This window comes from Taudactylus pleione, unplaced genomic scaffold (assembly GCF_031769625.1).
Source record: "Taudactylus pleione unplaced genomic scaffold, aTauple2 ptg001021l, whole genome shotgun sequence".
Lineage (NCBI taxonomy): Eukaryota > Metazoa > Chordata > Amphibia > Anura > Myobatrachidae > Taudactylus > Taudactylus pleione.
This window is the reverse complement of record NW_028285422.1, coordinates 888,703-915,058: the sequence shown is the minus strand read 5'-3', so window position 1 is coordinate 915,058 and position 26,356 is coordinate 888,703. Positions and strand designations below refer to the sequence as shown.

At 40.7% G+C, this 26,356-nt stretch overlaps 1 protein-coding gene across 1 annotated transcript in view; it reads left to right on the top strand.

Moving 5' to 3' along the window:
- The window catches only part of DEF6 (DEF6 guanine nucleotide exchange factor), a 173,743-nt gene that overhangs the window by 121,126 nt on the left and 26,261 nt on the right, over positions 1-26,356 (top strand). The window contains exons 8-10 of the mRNA XM_088461166.1: positions 14,406-14,572; positions 16,142-16,340; positions 19,992-20,082. Coding sequence (XP_088317292.1) covers positions 14,406-14,572; positions 16,142-16,340; positions 19,992-20,082 — 457 coding nt within the window. The remainder of the gene's footprint in view (positions 1-14,405; positions 14,573-16,141; positions 16,341-19,991; positions 20,083-26,356) is intronic.

Here is a 26,356-nt window from a genome sequence, read left to right as displayed (position 1 = left end):
TCAAAGGGAATCCCCAACGGAAACGGACACCTTTCTGTTTGAGAATGTCAGTGAGGGGCTTAAGGAGGCGTCTCTGTTGGAGGGTGTTCCAAGAGAGATCAGGGAAAATTTTAACTTTATTGCCATTGAATTCAATACCATCTAGTTTGCGTACTTTGCTGAGGATCTCTTCTTTTATATGATGGTAATGGAGACGACAAATAATGTCTCTGGGAGCCTCAGATTGGAGACCCTTTGGGCGAAGGGCCCAGTGAGCACGATCAAAGAGAATTGTGGTATCCAGCTCTGCATCTGTAAGTTCATTAAAAATTTTGGTAAGCGCATCAATGATACCTGGACCTTGAACGTCTTCCAGGATTCCCCGGATGCGTAAATTGTTGCGACGACCTCTATTATCGAGGTCATCTAATGTCCACTGCATCATTCTCATCTCTTGTGCATATGTAGAAACAACGTTTCGGAGTTTTCGTTGGAAAGAATATACTTCTTCTATATGCGTCTCCATGTCAGACACCCGATGGGTAACATGAGAAATGTCCGCTTGAAGGGCAGCAATTTCCGCTTTAACTGTAGCCCCAATTTTCTTATCTAGGTCTAGAAAGTCCTGTTTTGTGGGTAGTCCAGTATTATCAGATGATGTAGACGGGTTAGAATCAGAACGTGCGTCGTCTCCAAAAGCACCACCGTCAGGAGTGAGGTAGCGGAATAAGTTGGGTTGTGATGACGTATCCGCGATTTTCTTAGCACTGGGTGTCCGCACTGTTTTCTTGGTTTTTCTCATCAGTGAGATAAAGATAAAAAACCAAAAAGAAAACCACACACATAGAGAAAGGCAAAAGAGCAAACACAGCAGAAATAATGGTCAAACATATTAATACATATATAGCCTCAGGAGAGACATTCCCGGGGTGTAATCACCATGTACCCTTCCCCATAGTAGACGGGTGAGTCAGGGGATCATGGCCATATAGCAGCACATATGTCAGTCCATAGAAACCAGCATATGTCCCCACATAAGTATGTGGGAAATTAGGTAGTAATAGTAGGCAGTATAAAATATCAGGAGCAGCTGCTGTGTAATAAGATAGAGTGGCTTTTCCAAATGGAAAAGTATGGATTTACAAGCCCATAAATGTTATAGTATTAATAGATGCTTACAACAGTAATGGTTTCAAATATGTGAAGCCTGTTAGATACACATATGAGTTGTTGCAAACTAAGGCACTAAAACCCTCATGTGAAGGGTGATATACTGTAAGAGAAAGAGAACATATATATATACTCTCATCAATATATCCTCAGATACATACAGGAGGGCATAGGAGCAAAGTATGTGTTGCCAGAAGCAACAGTAGGCTGGATAGCAGGAGGAACACAACCTCTATAGGGGAGACCAACACAGCACCCTCCAGCCCCACAGAACTCACCGCTAGCCAGAGAATGGTACGGCAGAGAGGCCCCTGGGAGAGGCAATGCAGCGGAGCCTGTCAACTTCAGCCCGCTTCAACAGCGTATCAGTTGCCGCCAGTACTGAGCTTACTCTGCAGCAGCAGCCACCGGGAGGAGCGGTAGAGCAGCCACCGGCTCCGATCCCCGCCGACGCCCGGAACAAGTGGCGTTGAGCTGTTCACATCCAGCGGGGAGCCTGAATGAGAAGAGTACACCCGTCTCCTCCGGCTGAAGCAAGAGAGGAGCCGGAGTCCGCGCCTCCAAGTGGCGTCCGGTCGGATCTCGCAGTCAGGCAACACCCCTGGCTTGGGGTGAGTGGACAGGCTGCAACCCGCAGGACCTCTTTTAAGTGGACCTCGGCTCCGCGCACCGAATCCCTCAGAAGGGGTAGACCACCCCTAAGTGCCAGAGCAGATCTGAGAGTATAGATAAGTCCCTGGGTGGCCAAACAGTGCCTATTTTAGGAACGCTGGGCTGGAGCTCCAAGTGAGCACGTCCGATCCTGTTGCTCGCTAGGCCACACCCCCGGTCTTGGTATCTTCTGGGTATCCAGTCCATATATCAGTTTTTAGATTTTTACAGATTGTTCAGAGATACTTACAGCTAAAAGAGAAATACCCTTACTTGGATATCCCTCTTTTTGCTTATTTTCAAGTACGAAGTTATGTGAACCAACTACTTACACAGCTCTTAGCTGCTGACTTGGCCGGCTCCTTAGATTGTACTATACAGTGGAAGCCCCGAAATCCAGTCCCCACTTCTCTTGTCTATTTTCACACTAGACATAAGATTGATTTGACTACATTAACTACAGGGATGGCCAAATGAAATGAAAGGATGTTTTTCCAGGAAAAGATCTGAAACAGGTTAATGGATCTTGTGGTAGTAAAGAAAAATATGGTATTGCGCCACAGTGTATATCCTGGACCCAAAAGACACATACCAAATGTACATTTTTGTATATATTATATTATATCAAAAATATGTGGTTAAATCACACATGATAATATTGAAACGCAACTAATAACATGAAATAAGTAGACATAAAATTGAACTTTCAGATACACATATACTTGTGGTAAATTCTCAATATAGAGCACCAGTTGTATGCCCAAATTGCTTGGATTTATACTGGGTCTGATGTATCCATCTGTTAAAAATAGATAAAAAATTGTAGCATATGGAAAAAAGTATCCTTTTTATAAATAGAAACAGTGGCCCTCATTCAGAGCCGTTCGCTATTTGCGGTCGTTCGTTTAAAAACAAGGGGTGGCTATTCAAATGATCCGTACGCACATTGTAGTCTGTTCACACCTCTAAGTCTGAACGAGCGGGCAAAACATACGCTCGTTTATTTGTTAAAAACGCCCCCTGGCCGCTCGCATCCTACGTCATGTCCGCTATTTATTAGATTAATCGAGTACATCGACCAGCGTATGAACTGCTCGCTATTCTTGTGGTTGGTGTTTGCTACCACAAATTTGCGAGCAGTTCTGGCTCTAAAATAACCCAGTGACGTGGTCAATGACGCTGCTGTATTAATTATGCACACCCTTAAAACGCCCGTTTTGACCTTTAAGCACGCCTGCGGTCGGATCTCCACTCCCCATTTTCAAGCACCTTCCCCTGTTACCACCCACATACGCCTCATTCTGTCACTCAAAATAGCAGGCACTCGCTATATAGCGTACAAACGATTTTCGGCCGCACTGACTGGTTCGCGCATGCGTACTAAAAACCGTACGCATGCGCAGATGTGCAAACATCGCTCGGAACGAGCGTACTGCCGCTAACGAGCGGCTCTGAATGAGGGCCAGTGTGTTTGAGTGCTGTTTAATAACCAATCCTATTCGTGAGAGTCCACAACTTAAATAAGTTTGTTGATATATGTGAACTACTGATCCACTTGTGTTCCCAGATATATTAGTCCAGAGTATTCAGTCACTGTGGAATAACCCCTTGAGTGCTGTATTAGACCTGACTAGACAGTCCTTAGAAATGATGGATGTGAGCAAATGCACTGCTCACCTTGTAGCCGTCTTGTGTACAATTGAATAAACAGCTGGTCTAATCCTCCTCTTGTGCTGAAATGAACTCCACATTGCTACATAGGGCTTATTGTACACCAAAATTGCACTTTTTTATGGGGATTTCTGATAATTCAAACTGCTTCAAATGTCAGGCATCTGACGCAGATTTAGCTACCTGTATGTGGTTTTGTCCAGTAGTAAAAACCTTTTGGGGCACAGTCCAAAACTTCATTACTATTGAATTAGTTGGGCTTAATTTCATATGAGTTGGGCTTTTTGGAATTACAATACTATACCAAATAAAGCGTTCATTTATTCTTAGTTCAGCATCAAAGAAAACAATTTTATCGCAATGGATAAATTCTGATCCTATCCCCATTTCTATTATGCTACCAAGATTAATGTACACTAGTGGCCAAATTTGTGGAAACCTTTTGGAAAAGGTGTATTTTTGAAGTTTAACAGCTTATAGCAATAACATATTTTAGTATTATGCCAAAATGCATACATCATTACAATGGCAAATTCATTTAGTACAACATAATACAATGAACTTTATAACAAAATTTTACATTTTGAAAACAGTTATACATACTAAACTATAGTTTTGCACAATATCCATTGGTACTTTGTTTGGAAGCCTTTTGCTGTAATTAAATACCTCCCAACATTGGTGGCCAGTGGGTCAGGACCCTTGACGTGTGCCCACATCAGAACGGGGGGTGGAGCCTAGGGAAAAAGCCTTACAGCACCCCCGTTTCCATCACTGTGGGGTGTGCTCAGCACTCTCTGAGATGCTGGGCTGCCCCTAGGCTCTCTCTGCACTGTGAATAGATGCTGTGTGCATGTGCACAGGGTCTATTCACCCACTGCTCTGCAGAGCACCGGTGTGTGCTCACCCCAACTGCCCACCCCCCCACTATGGGACACTGGTATATTTGCTGCTATTTACAGTGTCATTGATCACCCACACATTTTGCTGTCATACATCCCCACAGCATAACACTAACTGGATGCTTCACAGTAGGTGTTGTGAACTCAGGTAGCAAATGTTCTCTAATTCTTCTGCGGACATATTTTATTCCATCACTACCAAATATGGATATTCTGGTTTCTTCACTCCAGATGACACTGTTCCATTGTTCTTCTGACCAGCTAATATGCTTTTTAGCCCATTCTGTCTTTGTTTGAGAGATAAAAGCAGCTTTTTCCTTGGAATTCTGGCATTTCATATAAAATATTGAAGTCTGCGTCAAACAGTCCTGGCACTGATGGTTACACCACATTCATGTAAATCAATTTGAATTGCCTCTGATGATTTTCTTCTGTCACACAAACACAGAATTTTCATTCTTCTATCACAGCATGAATACAAAACAGATATACACTGCGCTCAGCTTAAATGATGTATGTCCAGAGTGAGAAAATTTTAAACAAACTTTACTTTACTTGAGCATAAAAAACCTCTGAATATGTACATAATATACAATTGACACATGAAAAAACAAACCAAAGTACACAGTTGCTGTCCTGCATGCATGTGCGCTACACAATAATAATAAATGTATTGTGAAAAAAGATTTGAGTGGGGACCGCACTAGTCACTCAGTTTGATCATATGTTAATATAAGTTTAGTATTTGATAATAGAAAACAACATAATGGTCTTAATAGTAATAAATTATAATAAGACTTTATACTGTCGTTGTTGGTGCTTCCAGATAAATTTGTAAAAATCACAATTATATTTTTGAGCGAAGAAGCAAAAGAACAAAAAAGTCTTACTGGTGCACTCTTCAAAAAATTGGATGAAAAACATAAGAAGAATTAATTAAGGCAGAAAAAATAAATTGATAAATATGATACTTAACCTTTATTAAGTCTCATTAAAAAGAGAGAGAAACCAAGTAGTGTATTGATAAATTTACATCTAAATACTTGAGGTCTCAAAAACATAAACATATTAATGAAATAACATAAAATAAAATAAAAATGTTACACATAAAAAAACATCTTGCCGCAAATATTGAATACCCAATTCTTTATGTCCTCTAATACTCAATAGATTTATCATAAATAGACAAGTAAATTGGGATAAAAACCCATCATCTTTAGATACTAAATGTGTAAGCAGAGTTGTTGCTCCGCCAAATATTGGTGTAAACGTATCAAAAAGAAGGTAGCCGCATATAACAAAAATCAGACTTAATATACACATATAAATATGACAACATCAAAAAGTAGAAAATTTAGAAAGATCAGTATTAAATAATTAATGTATGAAGATACATGAATTATAATGCTCAATTTAATCAAGGTAATTGACAGAGAATTTAAAGTTGATAATCCAATTCCATGAATCCCTGTAAGCATTAATTTGTATCTGGTAAAAAACACTGGCCCTCATTCAGAGCCGTTCGCTATTTGCGGTCGTTCGTTTAAAAACAAGGGGTGGCTATTCAAATGATCCGTACGCACATTGTAGTCTGTTCACACCTCTAAGTCTGAACGAGCGAGCAAAACATACGCTCGTTTATTTGTTAAAAACGCCCCCTGGCCGCTCGCATCCTACGTCATGTCCGCTATTTATTAGATTAATCGAGTACATCGACCAGCGTATGAACTGCTCGCTATTCTTGTGGTTGGTGTTTGCTACCACAAATTTGCGAGCAGTTCTGGCTCTAAAATAACCCAGTGACGTGGTCAATGACGCTGCTGTTTTAAATATACACACCCATAAAACGCCCGTTTTGACCTTTAAGCACGCCTGCGTTCGGATCTCCACTCCCCATTTTCAAGCACCATCCCCTGTTACCACCCACATACGCCTCATTCTGTCACTCAAAATAGCAGGCACTCGCTATATAGCGTACAAACGATTTTCGGCCGCACTGACTGGTTCGCGCATGCGTACTAAAAACCGTACGCATGCGCAGATGTGCAAACATCGCTCGGAACGAGCGTACTGCCGCTAACGAGCGGCTCTGAATGAGGGCCACTGTGTCTTAAAGATTGAAGATTAAAGAAAAGCCTGGGGAGAAGATATGTCATACAACTTCTGCTGTCCCTTGTCAAATAGTTTTCAAACAGGGGATGAGAGAGAAGTAAACATTGTCCCCAGGGAAACAACAGTTTAAGAGCGCTTCTGCTGTCCCCACTCCTGACGGTATCTCCCCTCTGTTGCTATATATGCATTGCAGAGGAGGAGTTTCAGTCCGGCTTGAATGAGTGAGTGCTATAGGGATAGAGAAAAAAATAAAGAAATACCTCGTAAAAGAATACAATAGGCAGGGGATGCGGCTGCCAAGGGTGTATCAGCTGGGCTATGAAGTGCAGACAGCTTGCCAAATATCATAGGCAGGAAGTACAACTGCCCATGAAACAACTGAACTCGTAAAGAAATACCGTGGGCAGGAAATGCAACTGCCGGTGGTGTGTCAGCTGGGCTATAGAGTACAGACAGCTCGCCTGTGGATCAGCTGAGCTATGCAGTGTAGATAGCCCTTCGGGTGGACGCGCGTTTTGCCTCTGAAGGCTTGATCACCTGATAGTCATGAGGTAAGACTGCTCTCCCTCCCCCTTAATCTATCAATGTCTATCCAATCACGCTCCTTGTTTTGGATTGACATGGTTAAAGGCCAAGCAATGAGTAGAAGTGTGGGGACCAAAGAAAAAAGTTTGACTGTGTTACGTACATCGGGGATTCCAGTCCTAATTAACATAGATAAACAAAGAAAAAAAGCAGCACATGGTATACCTGGATTACTTAGATCGCAGACAGTATAGACCAAATTAGTTTTAATAAACATATATTAAGATAAAGACCTATCTAATTGATATTAGTATGTGGTCTTAAAGGTATTGTCAGTAAATCTAAAATATTACACATAATAGGATGCCCTCCACAATCAAAAGAAGTGAATATACGATAATCAAAAATATGAAGCAAAGTAAATATATACTTGCTATATCTCCCAAATAAAATGACATAAAAACAACCCATGAAAGTATATCCAAAAGAAATATATATGTATATAGAAATAATTATGGCTGACAAAAATAGTGTGTATATAAGCAAATATGAAATACGTATATACACACATATAAGTACGCGTGCCCCTAAATATATATACGTGCATATCTTCACTGTGAAAGAATTATATACATGAAAAAATATGTATATATGAAATAAGTTAAAATATGAAGACATAATTATGTGAATAAATATGATATGAAAAATATGTGAAAAAACAGAAGAAAAGTGAAAGAAAAAATCAATAAGTGAAAAATGCTAAATATCTGAGTGAAAAGTGATATGATGTAAAAGAAAAACGATGAAATAAATTCTGAGTGAACAAAAGATATGATGAGTGATGAGGATGGTGCAATAAATAGTTATTCAAAATAGGGTACCAATGCACCTGAATACAAATGAATAAAAAATTAAAATGAAAAACGAACAGGGCAAGTGAAACAGAGATAAAGTGAGTGAATCTATACCACTCTTTTTAATAAAGAGATGAAAGTGATGGTTGTGAGGATAAAAGTAAAAATTAAAATAAAATAAAAAATAAGAGTAAGAAATACATAAATATAATGATATAATAAAATAAATAAAAATAATGCTGATATAAAGAAGAATCCTTAGAGAAATGAGGAGTGAATGCATATTAAATAGTGAATAAAAAATAATAAATAATGAAATGTGAATAAGTGATTAAAGATAAGAAAATATAAAAATAAATTGAAAATATGTCTTAAAAAGTATAAAAATAAAGGATCTATACTGTCTGATCACGATTAATTCATTATTTCAAGAAAACACTGTAATTAATGTTCTCATTGAATCCTGTGGGTTCTAAAGTTCCCAAATTAAAAATCCATTCGCTTTCTTTCATAGCTAAAGTTTTGTTAATATCGCCACCTCTAAGGCCCAATTTCACCTTTTCGAGTCCACAGATTTTAAAATCCTGTGTCTTCCCTGCATGTCTATTAAGAAACTGTCTGGCCACTGTAGTGATCTGTTTAATTTTCAAAAGATCACTGGATGCATTACGTATATTGCCCAAATGTTCTAGGGCCCTAATCTTAAGCATCCTCGTTGTCATCCCGATGTATTGTTGTGGACAGTTACATGTGATCCTATATATCACATTAGTAGTTCGACAATTAAAAAAATCTTTCACTTCCATTTTCTGTCCATACTTATCCCTGATTGTCTGGATGTTTTCTATATGTGGGCATATTTTACAATTCCTACACGGATGACTGCCAGTTATGTGAAGATGTTTATTTCCAGTTTGTGAGAAATTACTTCTTACTAGATAATCCCTGAAATTAGGAGCCCTGCGCCAACTCATGTTGATATGTTTATCCAAATCTTTGGCCAGATCTTCATCAGACAGCAGAATCGGTAGATGTTTCTGTAAAATTGCCCTTGCTTCTCGCCAACTACTACAAAAATCACCTATGAATCTGATGGTATTTTCTAACTTTTCAGGTTTATCCTGAAAAATAAGAGATTCACGTGATTTCTTATCAACTTCATGTTTGGCTTTTTTAATGGACCGATTGCTGTATCCTCTTTCGCGTAATCTCAATGACAATTCTTTACATTGGTTATTATATGTATTTTCATTGGAACAATTGCATCGTATCCTCAAGAATTCACCTTTTGGAATATTAAGGATTGTGGGAGGAAAATGGGAACTGGTATTGTGTAACAGACTATTTGTGGATATCTGTTTGCGGAAAATTTCAGTCTGTATGATATTATCTTCACCTCTATAGATCATGAGATCTAGAAAAGAAATATTTGTCTTACTGCTGACATAAGTCAATTTTAAATTGAGTTGGTTGGTATTGAGGGAGGTAATGAAATTGACTAACTGTTCTTGCATTCCATCCCAGATTAGCAAGATGTCGTCAATATATCTTATCCTTGTGAGTATAAATAGGCTGAAGTCCCAATCAGGTTTGCACTTGTGGAAAACACATCACTTCCTGAGGCGTGCCGTTCTCCTAGCAACAGGAAGAACTGGAGTAACCCCATCCTGTCTGGGTATACTGTCAGAAAGTGTCAAGTCGTGCCCCCAACTTGTAACACCCAGTCTGTGAGATTCCACCTCCTGTCAGCAGGCACACCGCACTCCTACTCCGGGAAGGCATACCGGATTCACAACTACACCATGACATCTTGACAGCAATTGAGACTAGCGGGTCGCCGCATTCTCATCTCCTGGTGCCATATTGACTCTAATGAATTATACCCTCGACCCCCTAAGAATCACTCTATGGTTATTCAGCTTGATATTGTTATGCATTCATCAATCAGGAATTAGATCTGGGCATACATATTATTATTGTGTAGCGCACGTGCATGCAGGACTGTAACTGTGTACTTTGGTTTGTTTTTTCATGTGTCAATTGTATATTATGTACATATTCAGAGGTTTTTTTAAAGTAAAGTAAAGTTTGTTTAAAATTTTCTCACTCTGGACATACATCATTTAAGCTGAGCGCAGTGTATATCTGTTTTGTATTCATGTTGGTTGAGTCAGCTATCATACATAGCAGCTCGCTAATCCCAAGTCTCACCATCTATACTCAGTGCGCAGATACTTTCTACCTTTTCCTGATTCTATCACAGCATGGTGTTGTGGATCTTTTCCTACCTTTACCAGTTTGGTTTTGAATCGACTGAGTCTGTTGATACTTATTCCAAGTTTCGAAATGCCTCCTTAGGTTACCTTCTTCACATAAAATAGTCAACTCTGTTTACTTTGCTTGTCATCCTAAGTAAGTTACACAGCTTACTTCAAGCAAAAGTAAAAAAACGCATATAAAACAGTGACAAACTTAGTGATAGTAAAACAACTAAATAAGATAATTTGCTATTAATTCTGGTAGTAACAATCTTTATTTATCTATAACTTTTTATGCAATAAAAATAATTCTTTGCTGTGAACTGCATTATATTAGGTATAAAATTATCTTTCCAGTGATATATACCTTCATAGGTATAGTATATACTCGAGTATAAGCCGAGTTTTTCAGCACAAAAAATGTGCTGAAAAAGTACCCCCTCGGCTTATCCTCGAGTCAAGTGTAGCGCTGACCGGACGGAGTTCGGTCAGCGCTACACACTGCCAAACACACACCCGCCGGAGCCGGCAGCTGCGTGTTTGGTGTAATCAGCAGCCGCTGAGAGTCTGTCAGACTCTCAGCGGCTGCTGCTGCTCCCACTGCGGGAGCCATCTTCCGGCTCCCGCAGTGGGTGATGGGAGACACGTCGTCATGACGACGTCTCTCCCATGCAAAGCGGCCGGAGGAGCGGACAGCGGCGGGACCAGGAGCGGGAGTTTAAGGTAAGTGTTTATTTTTTTTTTATTCTTTTCACGTCTCTCTCTACTAGGGGGGGGGGGACTACAGGGGGCACTACCAGGGGGCGATGACTACAGGGGGCACTACCAGGGGGCATTATCAGGGGGCACTACCAGGGGGCGATTACTACAGGGGGCACTACCAAGGAGCATTATCAGGGGGCAATTACTACAGGGGGCACTAAAAGGGGGATTACTACAGGGGGCACTAAAAGGGGGGATTACCACTGGGGGAACTACCAGGGGAGGATTACTACAGGGGGCACTACCAGTGGGGGATTACTACAGGGGGCACTAAAAGGGGGGATTACTACTGGGGGTACTACCAGGGGGGGATTACTACTGGAGGCACTGAAAGGGGGGATTACCACTGGGGGCACTACCAGGAGGGATTACTACTGGGGGCACAACCAGGGGGAATTACTACTGGGGGCACTACCAGCTGCTGCCATTTCCCACACTAGGCTTATACTCGAGTCAGTAAGTTTTCCCAGTTTTTTTGGGTAAAAGTAGGTACCTCGGCTTATATTCGGGTCGACTTATACTCGAGTATATACGGTACCTTAATTTTCTTAATTGCAGTTATGTGCAATTAAATCCTAAAAACACACATTTTTCAAAAGGTTTCCACAATTTTGGCCACTAGTGTATCTATATCAAATGGATTGGTTGGAATGTTCATTAGATGTAGAATCTCAAGCAAAAAAGTTCTATTCTATTTGGCTTCCTTATATACGTAGGTTGCCTTCTCACACTAAACAATTTCTTAGAAAGGCAGTTAGTCTTACCACATAGTACAATTTGGAGGTATTATCTACGGGATCGCCCCCCATTTTAGTAACTTTAGATTATTTCTGTACTGAACAGATGTTAATATAAGGTTTTATGTTATAAATACATTATTGGCATATTATGTTGAATATATTGTTTTTCAGTGTATTCTAATCGACCCCTCCCATGATAACTTGGACGACTTTGAATTGTTACCATTCCATGTATATTTTGAAATAATTTTATTTTGTGCTTTGATTTTGCACCCTTTTATGTGTTTAATGTTGATGTATGACGTGTTTTGTTTTTGATCAATAAAGACAATAAACACTAAATTTTGTGTCTCATTTGTTTGATTTGGTTCTCTTTATCTACTTTTAGGACTTGTGTGAAAATCTGAACTAGTTTTAGGCCAAATTTCTGCAGAAATATAGAAAATTCTGAAGGGTTTCACAAACTTTCAAGCACCGCTGTAGATGCATTTTCTGCAAAAAAAGATGCAAAAAGAACGACCGGCACTAGCAGATACTCACGGGTACTGGCGCGCCAAGAGGGGCTTTTTAGCGTGACGATAGAGAGAGAGAGAGAGACACTAATCTTAACATTTGGCACTAATCTTGACATTTGGCTATTTGCATTGTTTCTAGTACACTAATTTGTGCGTAATACCAATTACCAGTCCAAAGACTAATGTATTTTAGAATAAATAAAAACAAATATTTCATTTAGATCATGAGTTAGATACAGATGTGTCCACATACATCTATCCTTCGTTCACTACAAGTCGCTCCACAACATAACGCGGGAGCTCCGTGTGACTCGGTAGCGCCGAGCGTCTTTTCGTGCATCTTTTTACCTTCAAATGCATAGAATAGATAGCACAAGCAGTGCGGGTGTATCTGCATACTAATTGCTACGTTACAGTGTCAGCGGCTGTAACACTGTCATGTAGCATTTCACATGCAGATACACCCGCAGACACACAGAGAACATAGGCATATAATTTTAATCAGCAGAAGCTGCTTGTGCTATCTATTCACATTGTAGTGCAAATAAGACGCTTTTGAAGGTAACAAGACGCACAAAAAGATGCTCGGTGCTACTGAGTCACGCCACGGCATGGCACGACTAGAAGGGCTGTTTAACGCGCCACCCATCTGTATGCTGTGTCACTTTAGAGAATTAGCAGGGCTAAGTAATGTTTACCTTATACTTTTATTATGTCACTAAATTGTGGGAACATAGTAGGATTTTAATTTCATGGATACAGACTGTTGCCCAACCTCCTCACTACCCTCCCCTCCATCATTTCCCATGCAATCCCTTACAATATCACCCTACACATACAAATACGCATGAACGCATTTTTGATCTGTGCTCCAATCCATCACTTTACTTATTCCTGGCAAAAATCTGTCCCCATTAATGATAATCATCACCCCTCCACCACCACCACAACTTTTTATTTTACTCTCTTAAGGTGGGTACACCCCTATGAAAGATATGTCTGCTGATCGAGTGATCTGCATATATATCGATGGTCTTTCATATACACTGAACGGTCATCATCTATCCGGCAGCCGTGGGTCCCGCTGGCAGGGAGGTGGGTCGGGGGCAGGCCACCCCCCTCCCCGCGGCTGCCGCTGTGTGTGTACGGGCGGTCTGCAGTGGAATACATTGGCTATGGAATACACACTTGCCAATGGAAAGGTATGTCTACAGACATATCTGTCCATCGGCTGTGCAGCACAGCCAATGCGATATGTCTGTGAATGACGCAGTTCACAGACATATCATCTGTACACACTGGCCGACGGGCAGCAGATATATTGGCCGATCAATTGATCGGCCAGTGTGTGCCAAGCATTAGACTGCTGTTCATTTAACACTAACTTCTCCAGACCCACCCATGTGAGCTCTTTCTGTATATCCTTTCCTGATTCTATCTGCTCTATCACTCTAATGATCTCTTACCCTGCCTGACATCTCTGCTTATGTCCAACTAATTTGTGTGCCCTATGCCTGCTGACCTCTCTATCCCCATCCTAAGAGTTCTGTTCTCTCATTGCCTGAATATACCCCTTTGATCATTCCTCTCACTTTCCTCCACTTTCATGTTCTCACCAGCTCTATGGGCCTGATTCAGACCCACTCGCGAGCGGCTGTCGGCTCGCAAGTGGGTCGATGGTCTGCACTGCGCATGCGCACGATGGAGGGAGCTCCGTCGTGCGCATGCGCGAGACGCGACGAGTGAAGGACTTTCCTTCGCTCGTTTTGTCTGATCAAAGGGGGCGTGCTGTCGTTGTTGATTGACAGCACGCCCCCTTTGGTGGGCGTGCCGGGGGCGTGCCTCCCAGACGGGGGCGTTCCCAAGGGAACGCCTACCGTCAGAAGCCGGCCCCACTGACATCACTAGTGATGTCAGTGGGAGTGATTTTGGCTCTGATAGAGCCAAAATCACTCCGGGCCTTGCGGTTAAAACTCAACTTGCGGTTAAAACTCAACCGCAGGCTTCGGCTCGCAGTGGCGATGGTCGCGATGGTCAAGACCATCGCGACCATCATACTGCACGCTCGTATATGCTGTGGGTGGTGACCCACAGCTATACGAGCGTCCAGGAGGACGCTCCATAATTATGGAGGTGGGCCCTGATTCAGAGCGAGTGCTCTGGTCAGAGCGTCCGGCTCTGAATCAGGGCCAATGTCTGCTAATTCCTCAACCCACGGTTGCTCTTTCTCCCTGAATTATTGAATTTCTTCTACATTTTCCCCAAGGCACGTGCATCTATGCAGGCAGAGATGCAGCAGAAAGAGATGGAGGCTATGCGGCAGAAACAGAGGATTCGAGAGCTGGAGCAGCTGCAGGAGCTGCTCCAGGATGCTCTAGCCCAAGAAATTAAAGCACGTCAAGATGAAGAGGAGTACAGACATGCTCAAGCCAAGTAAACTATAAATACTGCACAAAGACCTAATTATCTTTGCTTTATAAACACACCGATGGATTTTATACAGTATACAAATACTGAAATCTTACATTTCATAATTTTTGTATTTTATTGTACAGTTTTGCATTTTGCCAGAACATTGGCGTGTCCTGAGGTAGACATTAGTGACCTGCAGTACTTTACCCTGGACTACTGACTTTTGGCCAACTCTGGTTCCAGAGCATTACTGACATGATATGGGCCTAATTCAGAGGTAGACGCAGTTGCAGCCAAGACTGCATCTTTAGCCGAAGCTGCTACTTCCGCTTTCTTTATGCTAATGCCACTTTCTACTTAGAAGACCACCAGCTGCGGCGCTAATCTGACACTGTGCTTATTCAGACACACTATCGGTCATTGCACCAGCCCTATAGAGGTGCTGAATCTATGCCTGAATATGGTCGCCTGTGTCTGTAAAACTGGACCTTTAGATGCAGTCGCTGACTGTAACACACCCACGTCTGGCTAGCCGCCCAATGTCACCTCCTAGGAACATCCACTGAAATGCCCAGCTAATTTGTTCTGCGTCTTAGAGCGGTAACCATCAGGACGCATGTACAGTTTGACTTGGACGCATGTGCAGGCTGAAAACATTGGCTGCTTGCATGTGGCATCAAAACTACATGCACCTCTAAATCAGGCCCTATATGTGCTATGGAGCGTTTCATCACATTCCTTTTGTTTTATGTCTAAAAAAGGAATGTGTAGAAGTCTAGTACAAAGCTGTTTTGTGATGTCAAATCTGACACAACATGCATCCGCTTTTACAGGGACGGATTTGCAGGTCCAGATGGTGGGCTCTGCAGGGTTTAGAATATTGTGAAGTGTTACTTGCCGAGTGTAAGCTAGGCACGCACAGAAAAGATCTTCACTTTTACTCAGGAAATCCTGGTAATTGGGAGTAATCCTGTAATGTTCTAGTGGGTACCCTTTTGCATCTTTCAGTGCCATTTGTAATAAACACGCTTATGTCTCATTGTTATCATGATTAATGTAACACATTATGAAAAGCACTGTAAAATTGCTTTATTAAGCTGAAGTCTCTTCTTTGCCCTGGAGGAACTACTGTACCTCGATAGGCGGAAAGTTGGAAACATACTGTAGGAAGTGCACTGTGCATTGGCTAACCTCCTGCCATGTTAGCACCACCCCTTTTATTTAAATATTCTAAAAAATGTTCTTCTCAAAAACTGTTTCATTTAGCCCTATTTCTATTAAAAATAAATCATTGGAATGAGGGAACATCAATTAACGGAACCACTTTTGTGGCCATGAAGCTTTTTATTGCTATCCCCGTATACATTGCCCTGATTCTACTAATAGGAAAACAATGAGATTATGATCCAGAGGTATGTTGAAAACAAACCTCGGGATGGTCAGCTGAGCACATATCTTGTGCCTCTGAACACTTACTATTTTAATACTCAGTACACTCACCTCACCATTACAACTAATACTTTTTTATACTTAGTGTTGACTACAGACTTTCACATTTAATAGTCACTATTTGGTGCTATTCCCCAACAGACTGCTGACACAAGAAGAGGACAAACTTCGAGTCCTTCTCAAAATGCGAGAAGAACAGACTCAGTATGTTGAGAGAGCACAGAGGGAGAAACAAGAGCTGCAACAGGAGATGGAGATAAAGAGTAAAGAGCTACAGGAGGCACAGAGACAGCTTGAAGATGTACGAGAAAACAGAGAGAGGGCTGACAGAGATGTACAGGTGTGTGATGTTGAGGAACATGTTATTATGTTAGAATAACACCTAGGAATTGCCCGGTGGCTTTCTGTGATAGGGCCCTTAGGTTACAATCTATGGTATGACAACCCAGCAGCAGCCTACATAAATGCTGAAAGACAACTCTAAAGTCTGGTTTTCTAAGTAAATACTAAGTAAGTCACTGGAGACATTTCATATCACAAAGTTATCTCTACCGATAAAACAAGTCTGAAATGCTTTATACCTAAAGATTTCTTTAAATGGTCTAAGTTTAAACATCTTTTGTGACATTGTATTAAAACCTCTGTATGCCTGTCAGCATGGACCAGCATGGCTCTCTCACTAATTTCTAAACTAAATCTATGTTAAAAAAAAAGGTTTGTTATTTATTAGTATGAATTGCTTAGGTCCCCAATGAATTACCTTTGACTGAATTGTGTGGGAAAAACTGGAGCACCTTCTGTCCTGGATAAAACGGGGGCAGGTGTCTCTGCTTTTTGATGCTTTAACTTCTCCCTAACCCCTAAATGTCTTATTATCTATGGTAGCAGCAGCGCATCTGGTGCCAGGAAAGAGACTTGGGTTTTGGGAGATCATCATTCCATCACCCCCACACCCCTGTACTTAGCAACAAAGTGGTGCTAACCACATAAAACAGTCATAGTTTCAATTGCAGGTTAACTAATCCCTGATATCGCTAAAACAAACCCGGGAAATGTTATTAAGAGTGCAGCTTCTTCGGTTGGTTATTTTGAGTGACAATGTCAAATAAAATGTCAGAAAAATGATGTCATTGGCATGAGATTCCAATAACTCCTGAAAGTTAATAGTACTGTCATGCATCAGCTTTCCGTAAATCTGCACAGCTAAAGCTAATACCAATGTACCAAGAATCAATAGTCCATAAATAAAACACTTCTAAAAACAATAGGATAAATCACTGAAAAAAACAGCTGCTGTACAAAAAGAGATCAGTTGAGACTGTACATACACTGGCTGAGTAGGACTGTGGTACTCAAATTCAACCTATTACTTAGACTGCTGTATCTATTCTAGACACTGCTGATCCTGGTGCCTAGATCCACTTTAATCTAGCTATGCAGATGGTTGCCACAGTTTGTCTGGAAGAACAGACCTCCAAGAACGAGTTTTACAAGACTCCCTACTGCCTACAGCTAGAGAGGCTTCCTGGATTGTCATCTTTATTACACCTATCTAAGTAGCTTGGTTCACTACCAAGATGGGTAGAAATAGAACCCACCTCCTGTAATGTCCGTCCCCTATTGTTTGAGCTGACTGAGATGAGACTGGATTGCGACAGGAGGTGTGGCTTCACAGACAGTACTGAAAATGCTAAAAATCACAGCACACAATGGAAGTATATTGAAGTTAATGGCCAGAATGTGCAGCTATTAAACACTGCTCCTGCTGTTTCATGTATTTGAATAAATGGGTGTTTGGAGGTTTTTTTAAAAAATTTGCGATCAGACGCAGTCATCATTAGCAGCTGCACAATCATCACTATCACCTTTACACACACCAAGGTCATAGCTGTAAGAAGTCAGCCCCATTTAGGAAGCTGTGCTTGGTACTTTTTAATTGCCCATGTTAATCTCAATTTACTGTACTTTTGTTGTGACGGCATGCCCACTGCAGTAGCATTGATACTCACTTCCCGTGATCTCGCAAACATTCTAGCCCTGGCCTCAGCCCCCTAGTCACAGGGAGTTTCAAGTCAGACTTGAGACAAAAATAGACGCAGATTCTGGAAACTCGCGCAGTGCAAACAAATCACAATTGGAGACTGAATAAAGTTTTTTATTGCATTTAAGACTGACTCTGAGTAAAGCCTACTGAGAGTATCTTAGTGACCGCCAGACAATGAGCAGAGTATTCTTGTGAGTGCAAAGAATGTCAATTTTGACATTGCTATACTGTTATAAACCAACAAATAGTTCCATAGAGGGGATTTTGGTCAAATTGCACTATAGATCACAATTCAAGTTTGTGGAGACTACATGTATAAAGATCTCTCTCCCTCCTGATTCCCTTGTACTGTATTGCTGCGAACATCTGTCAGTGTGGAATTTCCCTATGTAAGCAGCAAAGATATTAATCTCTGCAGTTCATGATCTGCAATGATAGACAGCATGGCTTGCTGTCAAACTGCCTGTCACTGGATAGAGTGCACACTGCTGGGGCTTCCTCTTTAGGTCAGGGCTGTCCCCGATCAGTAAAGCAGCTGAGTAGTCCTGCCCCCTCACACCACCACTTTCATCCAGTGCGTGTAAAAAAAATAAAGTCCCTGTAAAGCCTATGGCCAATCCTCCCCTGGATAAGCCATAACATTTTCATATAGTATTGCCGACCTTGTCACTAACATCATCAAAGTACCAATTACTAAAAACCGTTGGTCTTTCCTTCTGTGCCTGCCACTAGAGGGTCTAGTAAATAACCACTGGAAATGCCCAGATTCCCTCCGCCTTGCAGTAAATGACTATGTGATTTGATACCTTGCTAATAAAAAAAAAAGTCTCTGCATATCTAAATAATGAATCTCATAAATTTACAGTGACCTTACAAGTGGACTTTCAAACCAATCTTCTCTTGTAATATCTTAAACTACTCTTAAATCATGAAATTGTAGGTACATACTAAATGCAGCCTAGTGTTTAGCAATATAATAATAATACCCTGGATCCTGGTTTCAACTTCAACCCCCCCCTTTCCTTCCCAACCATACCTGCAGATTCTACTAAATTATATATATATATATATATATATATATATATATATATGTATATGTATATATATATATATATATATATATATAGTAAATTTCGAAAAAAAACAGTTAATAAGCTGAACCATGGCTTGAGGAGGCTAATGTAAAAGATTTTTGTTACCCCATGCAACTAATACTTTTTCAATGTGTTGGAGAGGTGCATCCTCATGCTAACAATCATGGCTATTGGAAGTCAATTGGGTAATAGCATCAAAAGAACTGAATCAGGCCTTAGTAATGCTAATGGAAAAAAAATCTAGAGTATGGGTACCTGAATTAACTTCAAGCTCAATAACGCTGGTGTGATTGTGAAATTAATTACGCTGTCCTCTTACTCACGTTTCTATGCTGGTTTCTGAAGTGACTATAGATCGTTATCCTAAACATTGCATGTTGTTGTTATGGCATAAGTTGTTCTCTCATCTAATGATATACTAGGTGATAACACCTACACAGTGTTTCTCATATCCCTTTCCCTTGTATTGTGCCCTTTGTTAATTACTGTTTGTTACTATAGTAATTATGAATGGTGAACCTCTTTCTTAATCCAGAAATTAAAGTGTCTATTACACTGTTTGTATTAGTTAATTTGTCTTTTATTATAAAACCTTTAACTAAAGACTGCAAACAATTTGAAATAGATAATAAAATTATTTGCTAATCTGCATTTTATTTTATTATTCTCTTTAGTTTATTTTTAAATTTCATCTGGTCCTATATCCATCCCTGCTCTATTACCCTTTTATTTGCTACTCTGATTCGCTTCCCGTGTCTCTTTAATCCAACCTTACATTTAGTAATTTACTATTATACTTCCATTCTTTAAAACATATGTTTAAAATTGTATATATTATTTCCTTCCAATTCAGGTGGCTCAAAGGAAACTACATCAAGCCAGTACAAATGTCCGGCACTGGAATGTCCAGATGAACAGATTAATGCATCCAATAGCTCCAGGAGGTTAGACATTTATTTATACACTATGCCATTTTCACTTACCTTTGCTGGATCCCAAATTTCATTAATTGTTTCCATTTTTTCTCTACTTCTGGTCCAGCTTATCATTATATTAAGCTTTGTAGAGTAAAACCAGCCTTTTATTGAATTGCAGCGACTGAGCTCATTCACAGGGCCGGATTAAGGTCCGTGGGGGTCTCTGGGCAACAAAAGAGTAGGGCCCGTATCAATAAAAGTTGAATAAATATATATATATATACATATATATATATATATATATATGTATACATATATATACACACATACGTATATATATATATATATATATATATATATTAATATATATATACATATACACGAATAAGTGCATTCCATACAAGAGAGAATGAACCGGGCTCGTCCTTTCTTGCAAGGAATGCAATATATATATATATATATATATATATATATATATATATATGTACACATACATATACAGTGTATATATATATATACTGTATATGTATATTATGTATACACACACACATATATATATATATATATAGACACAGATACACATATACATTACTGCTTCTCCTGGTTTCATTGGCAGCAGAAGTTGGACCATTCGCGCGTCTTGAAGAGGGGGCGGGGCCAGATGCAGAGAGGGGCTGGGGTTAATCGTGGGCCGCGGCAGGCGGCTCCGTTAAAAATGGTTCATCACGGGGATGTGGCTGGGGGCCAGGGACAGTGTGTGGGGGCTCCTTATGTGTGGGGGCCCTGCTCATTCATCTTATAATATACTAGCTGAAGTACCTGGCATTGCCCGGGTTTAAATCTTCAAGTTATTAAGTTAGGCATGAGACCAATTTCCAGGCATCCCAGACCAATTGCCACCTCTCTGTGAAGTTTTCATCCAAATCCATCCAGTGGAAGGTCAAGAACAGGCTCCCCGGGTCATAGTTCTGCCAAGCGTACACCAATGGGAGGTCCAACCAGGACCCTAATACCTGACCAGGATACAACTGGACCACGTCGCGTTAGTTTCATCTCAATCGGTGCAGGGGTGTCCAAATGCATAACCGGACAGACAAAGAAACAGACCACTAAATTTTATGTATAAGATACTCTGCTGCTTCTCTATTCCAATCAGTGGCGTAACTATAAATTTTGCTCCCCCATGCCAAAAAAGTTTCAGGCGCACCCCCGTCCAAAAAACAAACACACCCAAAGACGATGTTTAAGGTGTGTGGTTTCATGTTCATGATACAGTTATGTGCCTTACACATTAAGACACACCAAGTAATGCCACTTCCTTAGCCTCCGATCACTTCAGAGGCCAGCGCTCACAGTTGCAGTGGCGTAACCACTGCCCCCGGCGCCCCCAAGCTACCCGGCGCCTCCAAGCCACCGCGGGGACTGCGGGGCCAGTAGTTACGCCACTGATTCCAATCCTTTAACCAGTTAACTGCCATTTTTTTCCCCACAAAACTGCTGAGAAACTGTTCTATTATTTAATAAAGATTAATAAGTATTTTTAATAATATATTAAAATATTTTATTTTATATACTGTGTATATATATATATATATATATATATATATATTTCATAGCTTTTTAAAAATGTATTAACTATCAGGGTTTTGTTGAGCAAACCGGGCCACCTGCAGGGGATAAGGGCAACAAAATGGTACACTAACGCGGGTGGAAGAGGGGACAGCACACAGGAGGTGGTTTGGGAGGTGCAGAGTGCGAGACGGCTGTAGGCTTGCGGGGTAGCGGTGGTGCAGAGAAGTGGCAGCGGTGCAGTGCAAAGCAGGCGACAGAGGGCTCACTGGTAGTGCGTATACACCTGAGAAAATAAAATTAATAAGTCACAGATGCACGAGCGCAGCAGTGAGATCCATCTATGCATCTATGGTAAAAATTAAATGTGTAAAATAATAAAAGCCAGTCCTGGTTGTGTTTAAATACAGGGGAAAAATGTAGGGGTCCCCTGTACTTAAGCACAACCAGCACCGGGCTAGTCAAAAACAGCCCTGGTTGCCAAAATATGGGGAACAAATGATATAGGGGTCCCCCGTATTCAGCGCAACCAACACTGGGCACTGAGTCAGCCCCTGTATTCTGGAAATACAGGGGGAAAAAATGCGTAGGGTCCCCCCATATTTACCAGAACCAGCACCAGATCCTTTCTAGGGGGGGGGGGGGGGAATCCCCCCTCTCCAGGGCTCCTGGACGGTGGGTGCCAGGTTGATTATGTAAAATATGGTGCAATTAAAGTTTGAATATTGGCTTTTGCTGTAGAACTACAGTCCCCAACAAGCCTCCCCCGCATGCTGGTACTTGGAGAACCACAAGTATCAGCATGCGGAGCATAACGGGCCTGCTGGTACTTGTAGTTCCACAGCAAGTGCAATATTAAAAAACCACACAACACACACACGGTAGAAAAGTAAAATGTTATTAAAACATATATGCACACACTATCTCACATACTCATCTATGTATCACTGTAGCCAATCTGTCCAATCGAGCACCTGTAAATCTGAAAAAAAAAGTGCCCCACACACCAAAAACAACAACCAGCAACGGGCTTTGAAAACCCAGTACTGGTTGTGCTAAATACAGGGGACAAATGACGTAGGGGTCCCCCGTAATAAGCACAACCAGCACCAGGCTTTTCAGAACCAGTCTTGGTTGCCCAAATACGGGGGACAATCGACATAGGGGTCCCTCGTTTTCAGTGCAACCAGCACTGAGTCGGTCCTGGTTCTGGAAATACAGGGAGAAAAAATGCGTAGGGTCCCCCTGTATTTACCAGAACCAGCACCGGACCATTTCTAGCGGGGGGGGGGGTGATGCCACAGCCAGGGGAGCCCTTTCAGCGGGCCCCCCAGCCGAAGCATCACCCCTGACCGCTAGTCAGCCCAGGCCGGGGATCCCTAATAAAGGGGTCCCCCTCTCCAGGGCATCCCAGGCCCAGGCTGATAGCCCGGGCTATCCCCAGCACCCCTGGCCGGTGGGTTCATTGTGTTGTGTGGTGCAAGTAAAGAGTTAAAATTTTGCCTCTTGTTGTAGAACTACAGTTCCCAGCAAGCCTCCCCCGCATGCTGGTACTTGGAGAACCACAAGTATCAGCATGCGGGGCATTACGGGCCTGCTGGTACCTGTAGTTCCACAGCAAAAGCAATTTAAAAAAAACATTTTATATATATATATATATATACACATATATATATATATATATATATATATATATATATATATATGTATAAATATATATATATATATACATATATATATATATATATATCCATACTTAATCCAGTCTCCTGGATAGGAGCACTCGCCAGAAAATCAAAAAAAGTCTTTCATTAATCCAACAGAGTCTTAATTTAATCATCAAGCTTCGATAAGTTGTTCACATTTGCCATGTAAATAATTTGTCATTTGTCGTCATTTATCGACGTTTCGGTTCTAATATGAACCTTTTTCAAGATTTGACAGAAAATTTCATAATGTTCAATATGTGCAATTTCACATTATATCTAAAAATAAGACACAAAATACATAATCAATAACTAGAGACATGAAAAACAAAACAATAGACATAAAAAAGCAAGACATAGTGATACAGTCTATCAGGCTCTATATAAAATCTTCTAAAATATCAGAAATATATCCGAAATATACAAAAAAATGATGTATCAAAAGATATCAGAAAAACATGTCAGGGAAATTTTTTTTACAAAAGGCTCGCATGCTATGCACTTAAACCATGACAGCAATAACAACATAATATCTTTCTCTCTCAATTTCCTGTTGAATCCAACTACAAAGGGCTGTATTGTAACAACAGAGTTCCATGTTATTTGGCCCCCCTAATCAGGACTGCGCTCCACCCCTATCATGACTGTATACTGTATATTATCAAATACAGTCACATAGGAAACTATATACTAAAAATACAGTCACATAAGATAACACTGATATACTGTATACTATCAAATACAGTCACATAGGACACTATATACTAAAAATACACTGATGCTGCAGTTGGATATGTATACTAGAGCATATAATCGCATAGGAGGACAGAGTTACTGCAGTCAAATATACAGACAAGGGCCACAATCGCATAAAGCCACTAATGGTACAATGCTCTGTACCCGATCACAAAATAAAGCTAACACACAGCTGTTCACCACAGCCACCCTGTCAGCCTGCACCTAAGAGGAAACGGTCAACACTACAGAAGCACCCCCCCGCCACCGCGGGCATACAATACAAATAGACGACACTTACCAGGTCAACGCATGCAGCTCACTACCGCCGTCCCCGTTCTGAACAACCAGGAAACTCCGGGCGACCACACGGCACACGTGTGCATATAAAAGCAGGCTAGCCCCGCTGATGTCTCAAGTACCTGACGGAAGTGGTCACGGGGGAACTCCACGGTCACATGATCACAGCCGGACTGGAAGTGACCTAATCATCATACTTCCCCATTCAGCTGGATGAAGGTTACCATGGTAACATAATATACACTCGAAAAAAGTGTACACGATATACGTGCATCAACTCAGCCTCTCAAAAGGAGTTATAAGAATACTCCAAGGCTAAAGGCTGTTAAAGCTGACATGTATGCTAAAATACAATGGCCACGATGTTTCGAAGAATGTACAGAAATTTTAAGAGCCTGAATAGACACAGTAATAGATATCCAGCAAATCGAATCTCACATAACAAAATAATATTAAAACTGCAGCAAAGAAATATATATAATAATCCTAATATAGCTAAAGAGACAGAATGCATAAATGAATAAATATACATGCAGGCATAAGCATGTGGTGATGGTATTAAAGGGCAGGCATATGTTTCTCATAAGAATATATAAAACAAATATAGTGAAATACAAATAACATTGTTAGTCATACAGCCCAAGTGGCACACCCACAAAATAAGTGAAAAAAATTATAAAAGAAAAAAAGTAAAAAATATAAAAAAATAAAATAAACAGAGTGGAATACCAGTCATTCTAATAATGAAATAAACTGAGAGATACAGAACATAATTAGATAATATCCATACCACCAAAAAGTGAAGTCATAGATCAAATAATATAACTAATCTACCCATCACCATAAGTGCCAGACCGAGTGACCCAGGATCATACCAATCGCTGAGTGCAAGCCATCACCATATGTGAGTCTCAATTAAAGAAAAACATTCAGAGGATTGTTTTCATTAAGTCCTCGAGGGGCTACCGTGTCCAATGTATAGATCCAGAATCTTTCACGCTTTTTCAAGGCAGAGATCCTATCACCCCAAGTGGTAATGGAGGTATCCAATCGATTAATCAGCATTTAAGGCTTGCCACTTGATGGTCCTTTAGCATAAAATGTCTTGCAACCGGTTTATCTGAATATCCACTTGAGAAGGCAGATCGGATGGAAGCCATATGATTGGCCATCCTGTCTCTAAACTTTCTTGAAGTGAGGGATACAAAGTATAATCCACACGGACAGGTGAGATGGTAAATGACGAAGTCCATCATACAATGTAATTTATGTTTAATAACAATCTTCCTGCCCGTGTGTGGATGAGGGAATGTTGGTCCAGTTAGCATTGAAGCACACGTAATACAACTCCCACACGAATAACAACCAGGTTTTTGTTTCATAAACTCTGGTATTGTTTTAGCTTCTCTCGGCTGCAGAGTGGGTCTCATTAACAACTGCTTAAGGTTAGGTCCACGTCTGTAGGCCATCATGGGAGGATTGTAATTTTTAAACGTAAGCTTGTTGTCTGAAGTAAGAATGTGCCAATGGTCTTTCAAAACTTTAGATGTACTATCGGCACTTTTATCGAATTTGGTCAGACGTTGCTTATTTAGAATTTTCGAATTTAGGTCGAATTTGGTCAGACGTTGCTTATTTTTAGGATGCAAAGATTCCCCATCAGTTTGCCTTCGGTTAATACACCGTGCCTTAGTCAGACATTTATTTAACTTCACCCGGCTATAGCCCCTCTCCAAGAATCTGGCAGACATTTCCTATAACTGTTTTTCCCTCACAGTTACATTGGAATTAATCCGCATGACGCGTAGAAACTGCTTGATGGGCAGATTATCCTTAAGGGCAGGTGGATGATGACTCGTGGTCGATAGGGCCATATTCCGATCGGTCTCTTTACGGAATAATGAGGTATTAATAATCCCTTCATGTTCGTTATTGTTATGTCAAGAAAATTGATAGAACTCTTGTTGGCTTGATGGGTGAATTTGATAGGA